The sequence below is a fragment of the Sciurus vulgaris genome (assembly GCF_902686455.1).
Source record: "Sciurus vulgaris genome assembly, chromosome: 5".
NCBI classification, from domain to species: Eukaryota; Metazoa; Chordata; class Mammalia; order Rodentia; family Sciuridae; genus Sciurus; species Sciurus vulgaris.
This window is the reverse complement of record NC_136465.1, coordinates 17,238,524-17,252,091: the sequence shown is the minus strand read 5'-3', so window position 1 is coordinate 17,252,091 and position 13,568 is coordinate 17,238,524. Positions and strand designations below refer to the sequence as shown.

Sequence of the window (13,568 nt, the reverse complement as noted above, 5' to 3'; positions counted from 1 at the left end):
AGAGCGCTTGCCTCATATGCATGAGGCACTGGGTTCAATCCTCAGCAATACATAAAAATAAATACATAAGAAGATATTGTGTCCATTTACAACTAAGAAAATATTTAAAAAAACTTTTTACCAAGAATTTATGTACTTTACAGATTTATATTTATATTTATAAAATATAAAAATATTTATATTTTATATTGTTTTCATTTTAAGGACTAACAATCCAAGACATAGAGAGTTAAAACCATTTTCTCTAGTCTGCTGGACAGGGTCTGCTTATAAGGAAACAGACCTACACTGTACTTCCATTTATTAGATTAATGAATAATCCTCGTTTCTCTCTCACGTACCTCCAAGGACTCCTTGTCTGTCTTGCTTGGTTTCCTAATTTCTAAACCATGAACACTTCCAGAAACTGGCAGGGAAAGCTCAAGAAGTTGATTGGTTATGAAAGGGGAAGGGAAGAAGGAAGAACCAAATAAAGAGGTAAAATTCTGGGAAATTTAACATCATGGATGAAAATTCTGTGAGGTTTGTGAAAGTGGCATTTTGAAGAAAATAAAAAAAAAATGCACTACTAACTTTTAATGCAAGTTATAGATCAAAAGTCACTGCTATTTTAAGATGTAAAATATGTAAGATATGAAGACCTAGTTTTTTTTTTTTTTTTTGTATGTGGAAATTTCCCAGAATGATCACAGAGGTTTTATTGTTTATTTCGAGTTGTGTCTGTTAGCCTTAATTTCACATCTTTAGCCCCAAACTCTAGCCAAATGTTGACAGTTCCATGGGCTCCCACAGAGGGGCAGCAGGACATGGGGTCCAAGAGATCCTTGGAGCAGCTCTGGCCCTAGACTGTGGAACGTTTTCTGTTCACACTGGCGGACCAATGTCGGGAATGTTAGCTCCCTCAGAGGGCACCCCGCTGAGCTGAAACTCCACATCTTTCAAACCAGCCTTCACTGCTTCTGGAAAGTCGGTTGTGTTTGTTCAAGCTGATCCCTAGACCTGCTGCTCCTGTATGGGCTTCTCCCACCCTCCCCAGCCCCCCAGGAATGGCGGTTACCTTCCAAGGAGATCGCATCAGAGTCAAAGGCAGTGAGAGAAAGGCCAAGGGCTCCGAGTGGACAATTTGAGGATCCCCCTGAGCTGCTGCTTCCTACTCTTGAATCCCAGAGTTGCTGCCCATCCGTCTCCTCGTCAGTGAAGAGCAGATGCTAACAATGCATATTACAGTTTTGAAGTTTTGATAAGAAGAAATAGCCATGGAAGCCCTCTAGGTTGTAGAGTGCTATACACATTTTTACTAATGCCTGCTCATCATATAAATTAAAAACCAAGTGATCTGATTCACTCTGCTCAGTCCTTAGGATACTTGGAAGGATATAAGTCAGAAATTTTCACTCTGGAGACCATGGGGTTTTAACACTGAGAGATTTAATTGACCATTTGGAATACTGCAAAAAAGAAAACCCTAACATCTGAACTTTTCTGTTGAGAAGGTTGATACAAGGACCTCAACCCTTATTCCCTATAGGAATAAAATTCACTTACATGTAACCAACATTTCATTTTTTCTTTTTATACTAAAGATTGGACCCAGGAGTACTCTACCACTAAGCTACATCCTTAGTCCTTACTTTTTAAATTTGAGAACAGTCTTATTAAGTTGCCCAGGTTGGCCTTGAACTTATGATCCTCCTGCCTCAGCCTCCTTAGTAGCTGGGATTACAGGTAGGTGTGTGCCACTGCACCCAGCCAACATTTCACTTTATTAAATATAACTGATCATGTTTTTCTTGAATGGTCTCACCATTCATATTTGACAACAGAAAATATTTTAACTAGTATTTTGATACTCATAGCTAAATTCCAAGTATTGAGTAATTGTCATAATTTTTCACATCGGGTGTCTGGTCATCTTAATCTGTCCGGGGTTGGGCAGATGGAAGAACTACCTTTGTTCACTTTGCTAATTTTCCTGACATTCAACGTGGGGCCAGGTCACTGGGTTCATAACAGTCGTAAGGCATTTAAAGGACTTGTGAAACGGAGGCGGCTAATCTCACAATTCCTGTCCCCATGGCAGAGGGAGTCACATCTGCTCAGCGAGGTCAAGGAGCCTACTCCTTCACCAGGCCCTGGAATCGCTCCCGCCGGCTCCTGGCTGGTGCCCCACAGGTCTTGCTTCTCCTCTTTTCTTCTGCAAGGCAGAACTACTACTGGTCCCTTTCACTGCCCCAGCACTGTAGTACACAAATCTCCATGGCAACCGAGGAACAGGCGCATCATCAGTGTTTTCAAGAAGGGAGACTGAGACTCGGAGAGCCCCAGTGGCTTGCTTGAAGCTCGGACTTGGATTCAGGGCTTCGAGCTTGGTCAACGGGAATTCTGCAAACCTTAGTGTAGGCAGATTCGCTATCTGGGGGCCCATTGACACAGGGGGGTAGATAAGGCTGCCCAGATCCATGCTCCTGCACCAACTCCCTAGTGAATGCAACAGCTGTGAGTCTTTGTCGTGCACCCTGAAGGCGGGAGGGCAGTGGGGGGGGCACATGAAGTTTTCAAGCCATCAAACAGTATTAAAAGTACATAAACAGCTACCATGTGACCCCCCGCATCCAAGACTGGACTCTGACGCACGAGTATGTCATTCCTCCTAAATCCCTGTAGGAAATGAGAGATACGAGAACTAGGATGGAATGTAAGCTATTTCTCAAGGAAGCGGGATAGCATGGCTTCTTCCAAGAGTTCGCCTCTGGAGAGAATTTGGACTCTCTCTTTCTCCCCGATCTTAACTGCGGCTGCGCAGACCCTCTGTTGAGAGGAAAGGGAAGGAGCAATGGTAAGCATGAGCTTGTCAGAGAGACACCGGGTCTGCATGAAGCGGCATCCCCCCAAGCCCATGGGAAGCTCCTTTATGGTGTGAGTTTCAAACAATATTCCCCGACTCACCTGAGAGTCCCCTCCATGCCAGCCTTACACATGCACCACCAAGAGTCCCCCTCCTTCTCTTTCATTCGCCAACCCCAACACACACACTCACACACAAAGCCTAGCAATGTGTCCATGCTGCTGGGAGAGAGAAGACAGACAACTGGAAACTGTGCACACCCATTTTGAGAGTAGTGCACCTGAACTGGGTGGAAAGGGTGGGCTTCGGCACCTCATGAAGGGGAGGGTGGGTCAGAGATGCACAGACTAATATGCCAACGAAAAGCAGGCGTGACCATGATCAGGGGCAGAGCCCAGGAGAGCTGGAGTAGACCCTGGAGACCGTATGGAGCGATCTTTGTCCTTCCTGATGGGCATTGGAGGCTCATGTCTAGGGAGGCACACCCACCTGGTGGTGGGCGAGGGTGGGAGGGAGAGGTAGGCCCCCTTACGTCAAGTGTTCCAGGCTGTTCTCTAGTTCTGGAAACCTCCACAGCTCACTGAAGCCTCCCTCAATGTCCCTGATGTCTATCTTAGAAGCAGGGTTTGCTTTTGCCCTTTCCCTTTTGGAAGGAGGGAAAGGATTTTTGCCTGACCACATCTCTATTCTCTCATCTGAGACTGCAGTTGCAGTGATGAGGATTAAGGAATTATGAGAAGCACCCGACATGATGGCTGGCATGTCACAGGGTCCCCAACATGTCTTTCCTTGCCCTTCCCCATCCTCTTCCCCTATAACTGTGCACTTCCTTACCCAACTTTTCTCCTCACTTCTTTGGCAGAAATCTTGGGAAACCAATTCATTGTCTCCTTTCAAATGAACTGTTACCAGTGGCTGGGAAGGTGGCAGAGCCCCCTGGAGAGAGCTCAGACCAGGCTGGGGAAGGCTGCGGCTGGTGGGCACCTCTGCTGTCGATGTGCAGGGCATCCACAGCAGAGGGAGACCCAGGGTCTGAACTGGCAGCGCCAGAGGGCACGTCTGTCTGTCTCCATCTCCTCTGCTGTGGGGGCGGCTAGAGTCTGGGGGATCTCAGCGCGCACACATTCCTACCTTGAGAGGTGGAGCGGCAGGCGGGGCGGGGTAGCTGGTGCTGATCTGAAGAGTCGGGCAGTATCTGTGGAGTTGGGCCCTTGTTGCCAGGACCGCGGTGCCAGTCTCCCCGTCACAGCTGGGCGGGAGCCCCTGACAGATGGCAGCTCCTCTCCTCAGCACAGCCCTTTCACCCCTGTCGACGATGTGGGCGGGGGTGGTCTGTGGAGTTGAGCATCCCAAGGCAGTCCTGGCTGGGGGGTCCATGCCCCATAGGTCCTGGGGTGCAGAAGTGACTGGCCAGTGCTTCCAGGCCACGGGGGGACTGCTGCTTCCATCCTTCATGACAGGAGCTGGGCTAGCAAGCCTGCATGACAGGGGCCGTAGGCAGCCACGGTTCCTTGAGGCAGGGGCCAGGCGATGCCTACAATGTGGGCATCTGCAAATACGACCCCATCTGGTGTCCAGATCCTGGGGTTTTGGCTTTCCCTCCTTCTTCTCCTTCAGGGAACAGCAACTGAAAGCGGCTGGCTCCTCTGTCCCAAGGCCTTCCTCAGGCAGCAGGCTTGGAGGAGAAGCAGCTAAGCCCTGTGTGTGCCTGAGGTCCCAGCCTGCCAAGAAGCTTGTCCTGGGACTTGGGAAACTGTGTCCCTCCTCCAGGCCCCCTGGGGCTGCTGTTGAGGCTGCAGTGGCTGGAGACTGGGCGGGGAGAGCACGGGCAGGGGGGGCCTGCAGCTGGATGAAGAGGAAGGAAGCTTTCATCTGCTGTTGCTGAGGCCGTTCAGCCATTTCCTCCAAGGGGATAGGGCTGGTCCTTGCCAGGGTCGAGTTTCAGAGTTCAGTGCCCAGGGATGCAAACAGCAGCAGCTGCGGGCAGACGTGACTCAGCCTCATGGTTCCACGGAGAGCCTGAGGAAGCCAACACACACCTTCAGCGCCCAGGGGGAGACCTCAAGAAGGGGGGCCAGGCCTTGGTGTTGGCCGTGGAGTGGAGCCTGCGCTTACTTCATGGAGTCACAGAAACGCAGATGGATGGAGACCCACCCAGGAGGGAGGGCTGGGAATGGGGGCACCTCTGAGTGTCTAAATGAATTCCTTTGCTTAACAGCAAGTTTCTTCATATTTGAAATGAAATCACTGTTTCATCTAATTGTCTAACCCATTATTTGGTGTCTGACCTGTGAGACACTATGTGGTTTACTGATGAAGCCTCCAGTATACCCTGAAGTATGCTTTAAATCTACTTTGTCTGTATTGTTTTCACTTAATACCTTTCAGACCTCTATGGTAAAGAAGGTCACAGACAGTTGTAAACAACGTGAATGTCTGCATGGAGCTCCATTTTGAAGGCTGTTTACCTAGGAAATCTCCAGCAGGAGCACACAGCCCCATCAAAATACCTGCTGTTACCCTTGCCCAAGTGAAGGTATTAAAAGGAGGGGGGCTTCAAGAGGTGACTGGGTCACGAGGGCTCCTTCCCTCGTGAATGGGTCTAAAGTGCTTATAAAAGAGGCTTCACGCATCCTTCAGTTGCTTGCCCTTCTGCCATCCACCATGTGAGAAGGCAATCCCCCTTCTTCCTGCCCAGATCTTGCACCTCCTGGCTTCCAGAACTGTGAGAAATAAATTTCCTTTCTTCATAAATTACTCAGTCTGTAGTATTTTGTTACAGCAGTATGAAACAGACTAAGACACTTGGTAAGACCAAAAACTAAATGAAGCTGGGAAAGAGACAAGAAAAAGCAGAGAGAGAAAGAGAGAGAGAGAGAGAGAGAGAGAGAGAGAGAGAGAGAGAGAGAGAGAGAGAGAGAGAGAAAAGAAATATATACATGTAACAAATTAGGCTGGAGGTTTTTTAAAAAAATATTTTAGCCTTTTTAACTTGTGAGAATAGTTGCAGTCCTTTTTTTTTTTAAATGGGGATTATTTCTTTCTAGCATAGTTTGACAGGTAATTGAAAGGTGCAGTAGGAGAAAAGGAAGAAAAAATTCACCTGCAAATTCAGTTGAGTGATTCACCGTCATCTGTTTCCACAGGCTGAATATCTCTCCTGGTGGAAAAGGACGCTGTTGCGTTGCACTGGGCTTGTCCTGGAGGAGAAGATGGTGGGGCTGAGAAAGTTCTTGCCTCTATTAACTTGAAACACCTTGGTTAAAAGAGACCTGGGAAATCATCCTCTGAGGCTAAGTGAGCAGAAAGTTCCTGCTCTGCATCCGGCACCGTGTGGAGCCTGAGCTGTTTCCTCCTCTCCGTCCTGCACGTGGGCAGCTTCACAGAGCAATATGGGGTCATGAGCCCTCTGCCCCTACAGAGTCTCTTTGGAGATTCTCAGATGGCTGGTGGGGGTCCTGTGTTGGTTTTCCTTTAAAAATCTTTTTTTTTGGGTGGAGTACTGGGGATTGAACTCAGGGGCCCTCAACCACTGAGCCATATCCCCAGCCCTATTTTGTATTTTATTTAGAGACAGGCTCTCACTGAGCTGCTTAGTGCCTCACTTTTGCCGAGGCTGGCTTTAAACTCATGAACCTCCTGCCTCAGCCTCCCAGTTGCTGGGATTACATACCCGGCACCTTTAAACATCTTTACACAGTTTTCCCATCCACAGTAACGGAGGCTCTGCCCTCACAGGCTAAGGAAGGCCACTGTAACCCTTTTATAGCAAGCACTAATAAAGAGAAATGTTGGTAACACAAAATAACATCCAGATGTAACTCTGTTGTTGTGGCTAGGCTAGTTTTCATCAAAATCCTACATGGGTGATACCTTTTTAAAGTAATTTTTAAAGTAAGTCTTTTTAAAGTAATTTTCACACTCTCCTCTAAAAGAACTCGCTTGAACATTCTCGTCACTCAACAAACACTAGTTTGAATGAGCGAATGAACTGTCAGTAATGGAGGAGCTACGTCTTCAAACAGAACCTGATTCCCGAGAGCAGGAGCCAGCATTGGGCCTTAGCTTCTGAGGTGCCTGTGAAGGCAGCTGCTTTATGCGCCACAGCTCACCCAGCACAGTGTGGCCCGGGACACGGGCGGCCCAGGGACGTGAAATCCTCCCAGCCTTCTTACTGCAAAGGCTCCAAGGAGGAGAGGGCCCTGAAGAGCTATTGAACCAGAAGCTTCCTCTCAACTCCCTCATCGATTTCCAACTGGAAGGGCCAGCCTCCACCTTCCGGATGAAACGGATCACCAAAGTCACGAGGGGGCTTTGTGACCAGAACCCCCTTCTCTCCTCTTTCCTTCTTTTTACTTGCGAGCCTATCACAGTGGAGATTATTGCCAAGTATTTTATTTCTCAGTTGTGTCAACTAGAAGTGTAAAGAAACGGTGGATGACCTTAGAGGGCTGACGGGAGGGCTGACGTGGAGGACTCACGTAAGACATCTCTCGAGACACCCTTAAATATTAGGGTGCATATTAGGGGCTTGAGGTTCACTATGAGAAACAGGGGTAGGTACCTGAGAAACATGGGTTATGGCTGCGGTGTAAATAGCAGTGACTGGAAGCATGCGCTTTGGTGCCAGACAGACATTTCTCTGAATCCAGCTTCCAGTGAGGACTGTGTGACCTTAGAAAAATTACTTAACCTTTCTGATGATTATTTTCTCTATGATTACATAATAATCTCTCTCTCTCTCTCTCTTTTGTACTGGGGATTGAATCCATGGGTGCTTAACCACTGAACCATATCCTCAGCCTGTTTTATTTTTTGAGACAGGATCTCTCTATGTTGCTGAGGACCTCACTAAGTTGCTGAGGTTGACCTTGAACTTGAGATCCTCTTGCCTCAGCCTCTGGAGCCACTGGGATTATAGGTATGTGCCACCATGTCTGTTCAGTATCTATTTCACAGAATTGTTGTGAGGAGGTACATGAAAAGGGTTATGTAGCACAGTGCCTGAAACATAATAGGTTCTCAATAAATATTAGCTACTCTTTGAATGTATACCCATACATTTTTAAGATCTTGAGCAAACTGGTTCATCCAATGCAGCCACTGGAGTTGTACATACATACATATTTATATTTATTCACATGCAATGGGTAATCATATGCATGTTTTTATGCTTCCTGTCTGATGGGTAAGTGTCTAAGAATTGCAGAATTAATTGGGATTTGGGAGTGTCAGCCCTGGATTTAGGATTCAAGAGACATGGGCTTGAATTCTAGAGTAACCATCTATTAACTGTGACTCACAGCAAGTCTCTGAACCTCAGTAGACTGACTTGTAAAACAACAAAATAAATTTCTTCCTTACAGAATTGTTTTGCAGGCCAAATGTGATAACCTGGATAGCAGTGCTATTCCCCCTCCCCACATATAAATAATTAGGTCCTTAAATTGTGATAAGTGGGGCTGGGGCTGTGGCTAAGTGGTAGAGCACTTGCCTAGCACATGTGAGGCACTGGGTTCTATCCTCAGCACCACATATAAGTAAATAAATAAAATAAAGGTACTGCGTCCATCTAGGAATAGAAAAGTATTTTAAAAAATGGTGATAAGTGTTGTAGTAATATTATTACTGATAATTTTAAACTAACCTGATTTCTCTGACTACTCAGGTTTTCTTGCTCTAAAAGGATTGAGTTGACTTTGTTTCCACCCCTACCTCAAGACTCATAAAATGTGAATGTAAACAACAGATAATTTAAACTGTACTCTACTCTGTTTCGCTAATGATTTCTTCTTATCACTTCTAGAGTGACAAAGAATGTTCTAGACTCTTAACCGGGTGGAGAGGGAACGGGCACTCTAGAGGAGCATCTGAGCACACATCTTGCACTCATACTTGGGGGCAGCCTTATCCTCCTTTTGGGAATGCATGAAGAACAGGGAAGCCGGAATAGCTTCCTTAAGGCCACGTGGAGAAGGAAGTACATGGGGCTTCCTCCAGGGCTGGCCCTTCACACTCCTGTCTACAACTGGGGCACCTAATACAAACGGGTGCCCAGCCTGTCTCGCCTTCCTGTCGCTAAAGCTGGGTGCCCAGGAGCTTTACCTTCTCTAGGGTCGTTTCCCTAATGTTTTCAAGAGCTTCCTTGATTCAAGATTGTACAAAACATAGTATTTTTCCAGTCATAGTGGCACAAGCCTAATCCCAGCAATTTGGGGGGCTGGGGCAGGAGATTTGCAAGTCTGGGACCAGCCTCTGCAACTTATCTGCCTCAAAACAACAACAGCAAAGAGATGGAGCTCAGTGGTACAGTACCCCTGTGTTCAATCCCCAGTACTGCAAAAAAGAAAAGGAAAAAAGAGGTGTCTTATCAAGATGTGTTGCTTGTTGAAAATGAATTCTCCCCTAAACCTGGTGGTTGCAGAGAACAAGTGTCAGATGCCCAAGTCCCAGGAAATCCCAAGGTTTCTGAAAATATTCCGTTCAGAGTTTTAAGCCATCTTCTCTCTTAGAAGGCAGAGTCCACCTCTGTCTGTCCCTGGCAGTTATATTGGGAGCCCTCTGGGGTCACTGGTTGTGACCTGTTGGGCGTTTACTGCCTGATAGGAAGAAAAGGTGGTGGTAACTCCACCTCTCCTGCTAGGAGGATTGTGTTTGGAGAATAAACTGCAGTCTGAGTCAAGAAATACAAATGAGAACCAAGCAGAGGTGGGAGTGGGCCCTGGGGTTAGGGGAGAACTAGGCTGGGGAGGCTGAAGGGTGAAGGAGGAGGAAGCTCATCCAGGGCAAGTCGACTGAGAGACAGGAGCTGGGAGAGCCAGTGATGCCCAGCATAAGCACTGAGCATCCCAACTTGTACCTTAGCAAACAGGCTTCAGATGTTCCAGGCTATTCTATGCACTGGTCAGTAGCACCTTCAGGGGTTAGCATGATTTCCTGCACTAAGGGAATGTGTGCCATAGTGAGCTGGATGTAATAGTGATGGAAGGTGAGGGTGATGAAGATCACAGCTAGTCTCAGTCCATTCGTGCTGCTACAACAAAATACCATGGATCAGGCAATTCATCCACAACCAGCATCTACCCCTCACACTTCCAGAGGCTGGGAAGTCTGAGGTGCCAGCAGACTCACAAGAGCTGTCTCCTCACTCAACCTTGTGTGGAGAAGGAGCGAGTATCTCTCTTGAGCCTCTTCTGGTACATTCATGAGGGTGCCCCATCTACGACCAAATCACCCCCAAAGGGCCCACCTCCTAATGGCATCACCTTGGGGATGAAGATCTCAACATTTTACATAAATTGCTTCTGATCCCCAGAACCAGGTAAATATTGGCATCTCTGTCTTCAATACATGGACACTGAAGTCTGCCGAAGGTAAACTCTCTGCCCCAGGTGGCAGAGAAATGAAGCGGATGCAGCCCTGGGCCATTCTTCCCATGAGCTCACGCTGCTTCCCATATAGCGTGTTTAGGAGCCAGCGGATCTGTTACAGGTGGAGGTTAACAAAAAGAAGGCTTTCTCATCCTCTCCAAGTGCCGGGGACACCCGGTCCCCTCAACTCTTCCACCTCATACTTTTTTCCAAACTGACTCCTTGGAACCATTTGTGCCTCCCCCCAGCTCATTACGTAGGCGATGACACCATGTCAGAAAGTCCCCTTGTGATTACTGCTTACGGCAGAGCCAGATGGGAAAACTTGGGAAACATTCTAGAGAGAGTCTGCAATTTCCACGCTGTTTCTATTTCCTTGACCGCCCCTACTCACGCCCCCTGCAGACATTGGCATGTTCTGAGTGACTTTTTGTATTTTAAGCTGATATGTACCCACCCTGGCATCCGATCACACAGGCAGACTGCTTTTGAAGTAAATGGAAAAAGTTCTGGAATAGTCAAGAGCCTCAGGCCATGGGGAACGTAAGTGTTCTGTTCTGTGTCATGCACAGACGGCCTTCCTCCCGTCCAGGACTCGGCAGCCCTTCATGATAAGGAAGCTAGAGGCCCGGGTCCTCACAGCCAGGCAGGAGCCAGCTCCTCTTCCCCAGGGGGGCGGGTGGGTGGGACGCTGGGCTGTGGAGATGGACCTGAGCATCTGGAGTGAGCCATTCAAGCTCAGCTTCCTTCACCAACCTCTAATGGCCCCGAGATTGTCCCTCAGTGATGTCATCTCCACCTTTGTTGTGAGTTTCCTGGAAGCAGCCTTCACAAAACTCGATGAGATGATTGGGAACGACTTCTAAGAGCACTTGTTATGAGTAGTGGGAGGAGACCACGCCCCTTTCTGTGGAACTGGGTAATGGCTGCGACTGTCTCTAGTGCTCCCCTGAGCTCAGCCCTTCCCATTTGCTATTCCATTTAGTCCTTACTAAATGTCCACAGGGATGAAGAAATGGAGGCCCCAGAGATGAAGCAGCCCCCCAGAGGCCACTCACAAGAGGCAAAGTCAGCACTCAAGCCCCTTTTATCCTACTTCTAAGCTGGGCTCTGAAGAGTCTGCTGCTCCCGCTGGATGCCTCTCAGGGCCGTGCCTGTCCCTACCCTCTGGTAACTCTGGAATCCTCCACTGCTTTCCCCAGCCCACTGATTCTTTTTTTTTTTTTTTTTTTAAATTATTAATTTGTGCTTTTTAATTATCCGTGACAGCAGAGTGTATTTTGACATATTCTACACACATGGAGTATAACTTCCCATTCTTGTTGTTGTCCATGATGTGGACTTACACTGGTTGTGTATTCATATATGAACAGAGGAAAGTTATATTCGATTCATTCCACTGCCTTTCCTATTCCCACCCCCCTTCCCTTCCCTTCATTTATTCACTGCATTATCCAACGAACTTCTGTTCTTCTCCCCACCCCCGCATTATGAGTTAGCATCCGCATATCAGAGAGAACGTTCTCCTTGGGGATTTTGGAATTGGCTCATTTCACTTAGCATGATAGTCTCCAATTCCATCCATTTACCAGCAAATGCCATAATTTCATTCTTCTGTATGGATGGCTGAGTAATATTCCATTGTGTATATACACCATATTTTCTTTATCCATTCATCTGTTGAAGGGCACCTAGGTTGATTCCATAGTTTAGCTATTGTGAATTGAGCTGCTATGAACATTGATGTGGCTGCATCACCGCAGTATGCTGATTTTAAGTCCTCTGGGTATAAACCAAGGAATGGGAAAATTGGGTCAAATGGTGGTTCCATTCCAAGTTTTCTGAGGAATCTCCAGTGCTTTCCAGAGTGGTTGCACCAATTCGCAACTCCACCAGCAATGTATGAGTGTACCTTTCTCCCCATATCCTTGCCAATATATTGCTACTTGCTTTCTTGATAATTGCCATTCTGACTGGAGTGAGATGAAATCTTGGGGTGGTTTTAATTTGCATTTCTCCACTTGCTTGATATGAGAACATTTTTTTTCATATATTTCCAGCCAGCCGATTCTATCACTGCTGCTACCTCAGTCTTCTAAGACCCCAACACAGTCAGGAATATTCTCCAAGGTTACCATTGTCTCCAGGATAAATACCAACTCCACTGCCAGTGGTTTGCCTGAACATTCCCTGTCTTTTTCAGCTTTTCTCCTCCCTTTTCACCTTGCCTGGGGGGCAAGGTGTGCCCCCCAGACCCACTGTGCAAAGCCAGCACCCTATCCATTCTGGATCCCTCTCTCCTTTCTCCCTAACTGAATGCTGACCGCCCTCTGCATGCTGTCCAAATCCGCTAACTCTATATTGAAGAACGTCACCAGCCAGTCTCATTAATCTTCCCCTTTCTAGTACTTTCTGCCAGGAACATTTATCTTGGTGCCAGATATTATTCCCTATGATGAACATAGAAAAGAGAGAAAGAGGCAAAGATAGGCAGGAGAAAACTTTCAAAAAGCTTTAGAAAATGTCTTTTTTCTAACTCAGACTTAATCTCAAAAACCATCCAAAATATTTTGATGTTGAAACTCTTCTCCCAGAAGTAAAACATTTGGTTCCAGTATACACTCTGATCAGAACTGCATATTGGTAATTTTTTTTATGTCTACCCACTAACAAATTTCACTGGCACACTATCAGAATACGGTAAATTCCACAGCGTGACCAGAATGGTACGTGTCTGATATACCAACTCTCCTAGTAAAGCAGGGTTCAAGTAGAAGCAGAAGAAGGTTCTATCAGACTTTCATTAGAATAAGTACTAAACTCAAAGTACTGAGCACCCCGTTTTCACCCTGCAGTAGAACTTTCCTTCCGTGGTGGCTTGGTGGGGATTCTTTGACATTAAAACAATGATCCTTTGCAACTCTCAGGCATTTAACTCTTTAGCCATATTCCCGAATTTCTGCAAAGGCCAAATGATCAACAAGCCAAGAACCAGTTCAGTATTAAACACAATTTCTGACCCAAGAAAGGCATGTTGTAGTCCCTTGAGTGAAAAGAAAGGAGGGATCTAGACTCTAATAAAGGCCTGATATTATCTCACGTGTCCAAAATGAATACTTTACATTGGTTGTAGATTTCTGGGGTTCTGTTGGGCTTTTATTTTTGGTGCTGGGGATTGAACCCAGGCCCTCACACATGCTAGTTATGTGCTCCACCCCTGAGCTCCATCGCCAGCCCCCGCTACACTTCCTAATGTGTGCCCCCCATGCCACCCGCTGGAGACGGGCAGGCTGGGGTGTGGGAAGGAGAACCCTCGGCTGGACTGCAGTTCTGACCTCACCCCTTGGATGTGA

General features: G+C 47.1%; 1 protein-coding gene across 2 annotated transcripts in view; it reads right to left on the bottom strand.

The window, feature by feature from the left end:
* The window catches only part of PSD3 (pleckstrin and Sec7 domain containing 3), a 593,519-nt gene that overhangs the window by 476,078 nt on the left and 103,873 nt on the right, over window positions 1–13,568 (bottom strand). For both annotated transcript variants that reach the window (XM_079143340.1, XM_079143339.1), the window contains 2 exons: window positions 5,949–6,045; window positions 3,977–4,864 (listed from right to left, as the gene is read on the bottom strand). In XM_079143340.1, coding sequence (XP_078999466.1) covers window positions 3,977–4,744 — 768 coding nt within the window. In that variant the 5' untranslated portion in view covers window positions 4,745–4,864; window positions 5,949–6,045. The remainder of the gene's footprint in view (window positions 1–3,976; window positions 4,865–5,948; window positions 6,046–13,568) is intronic.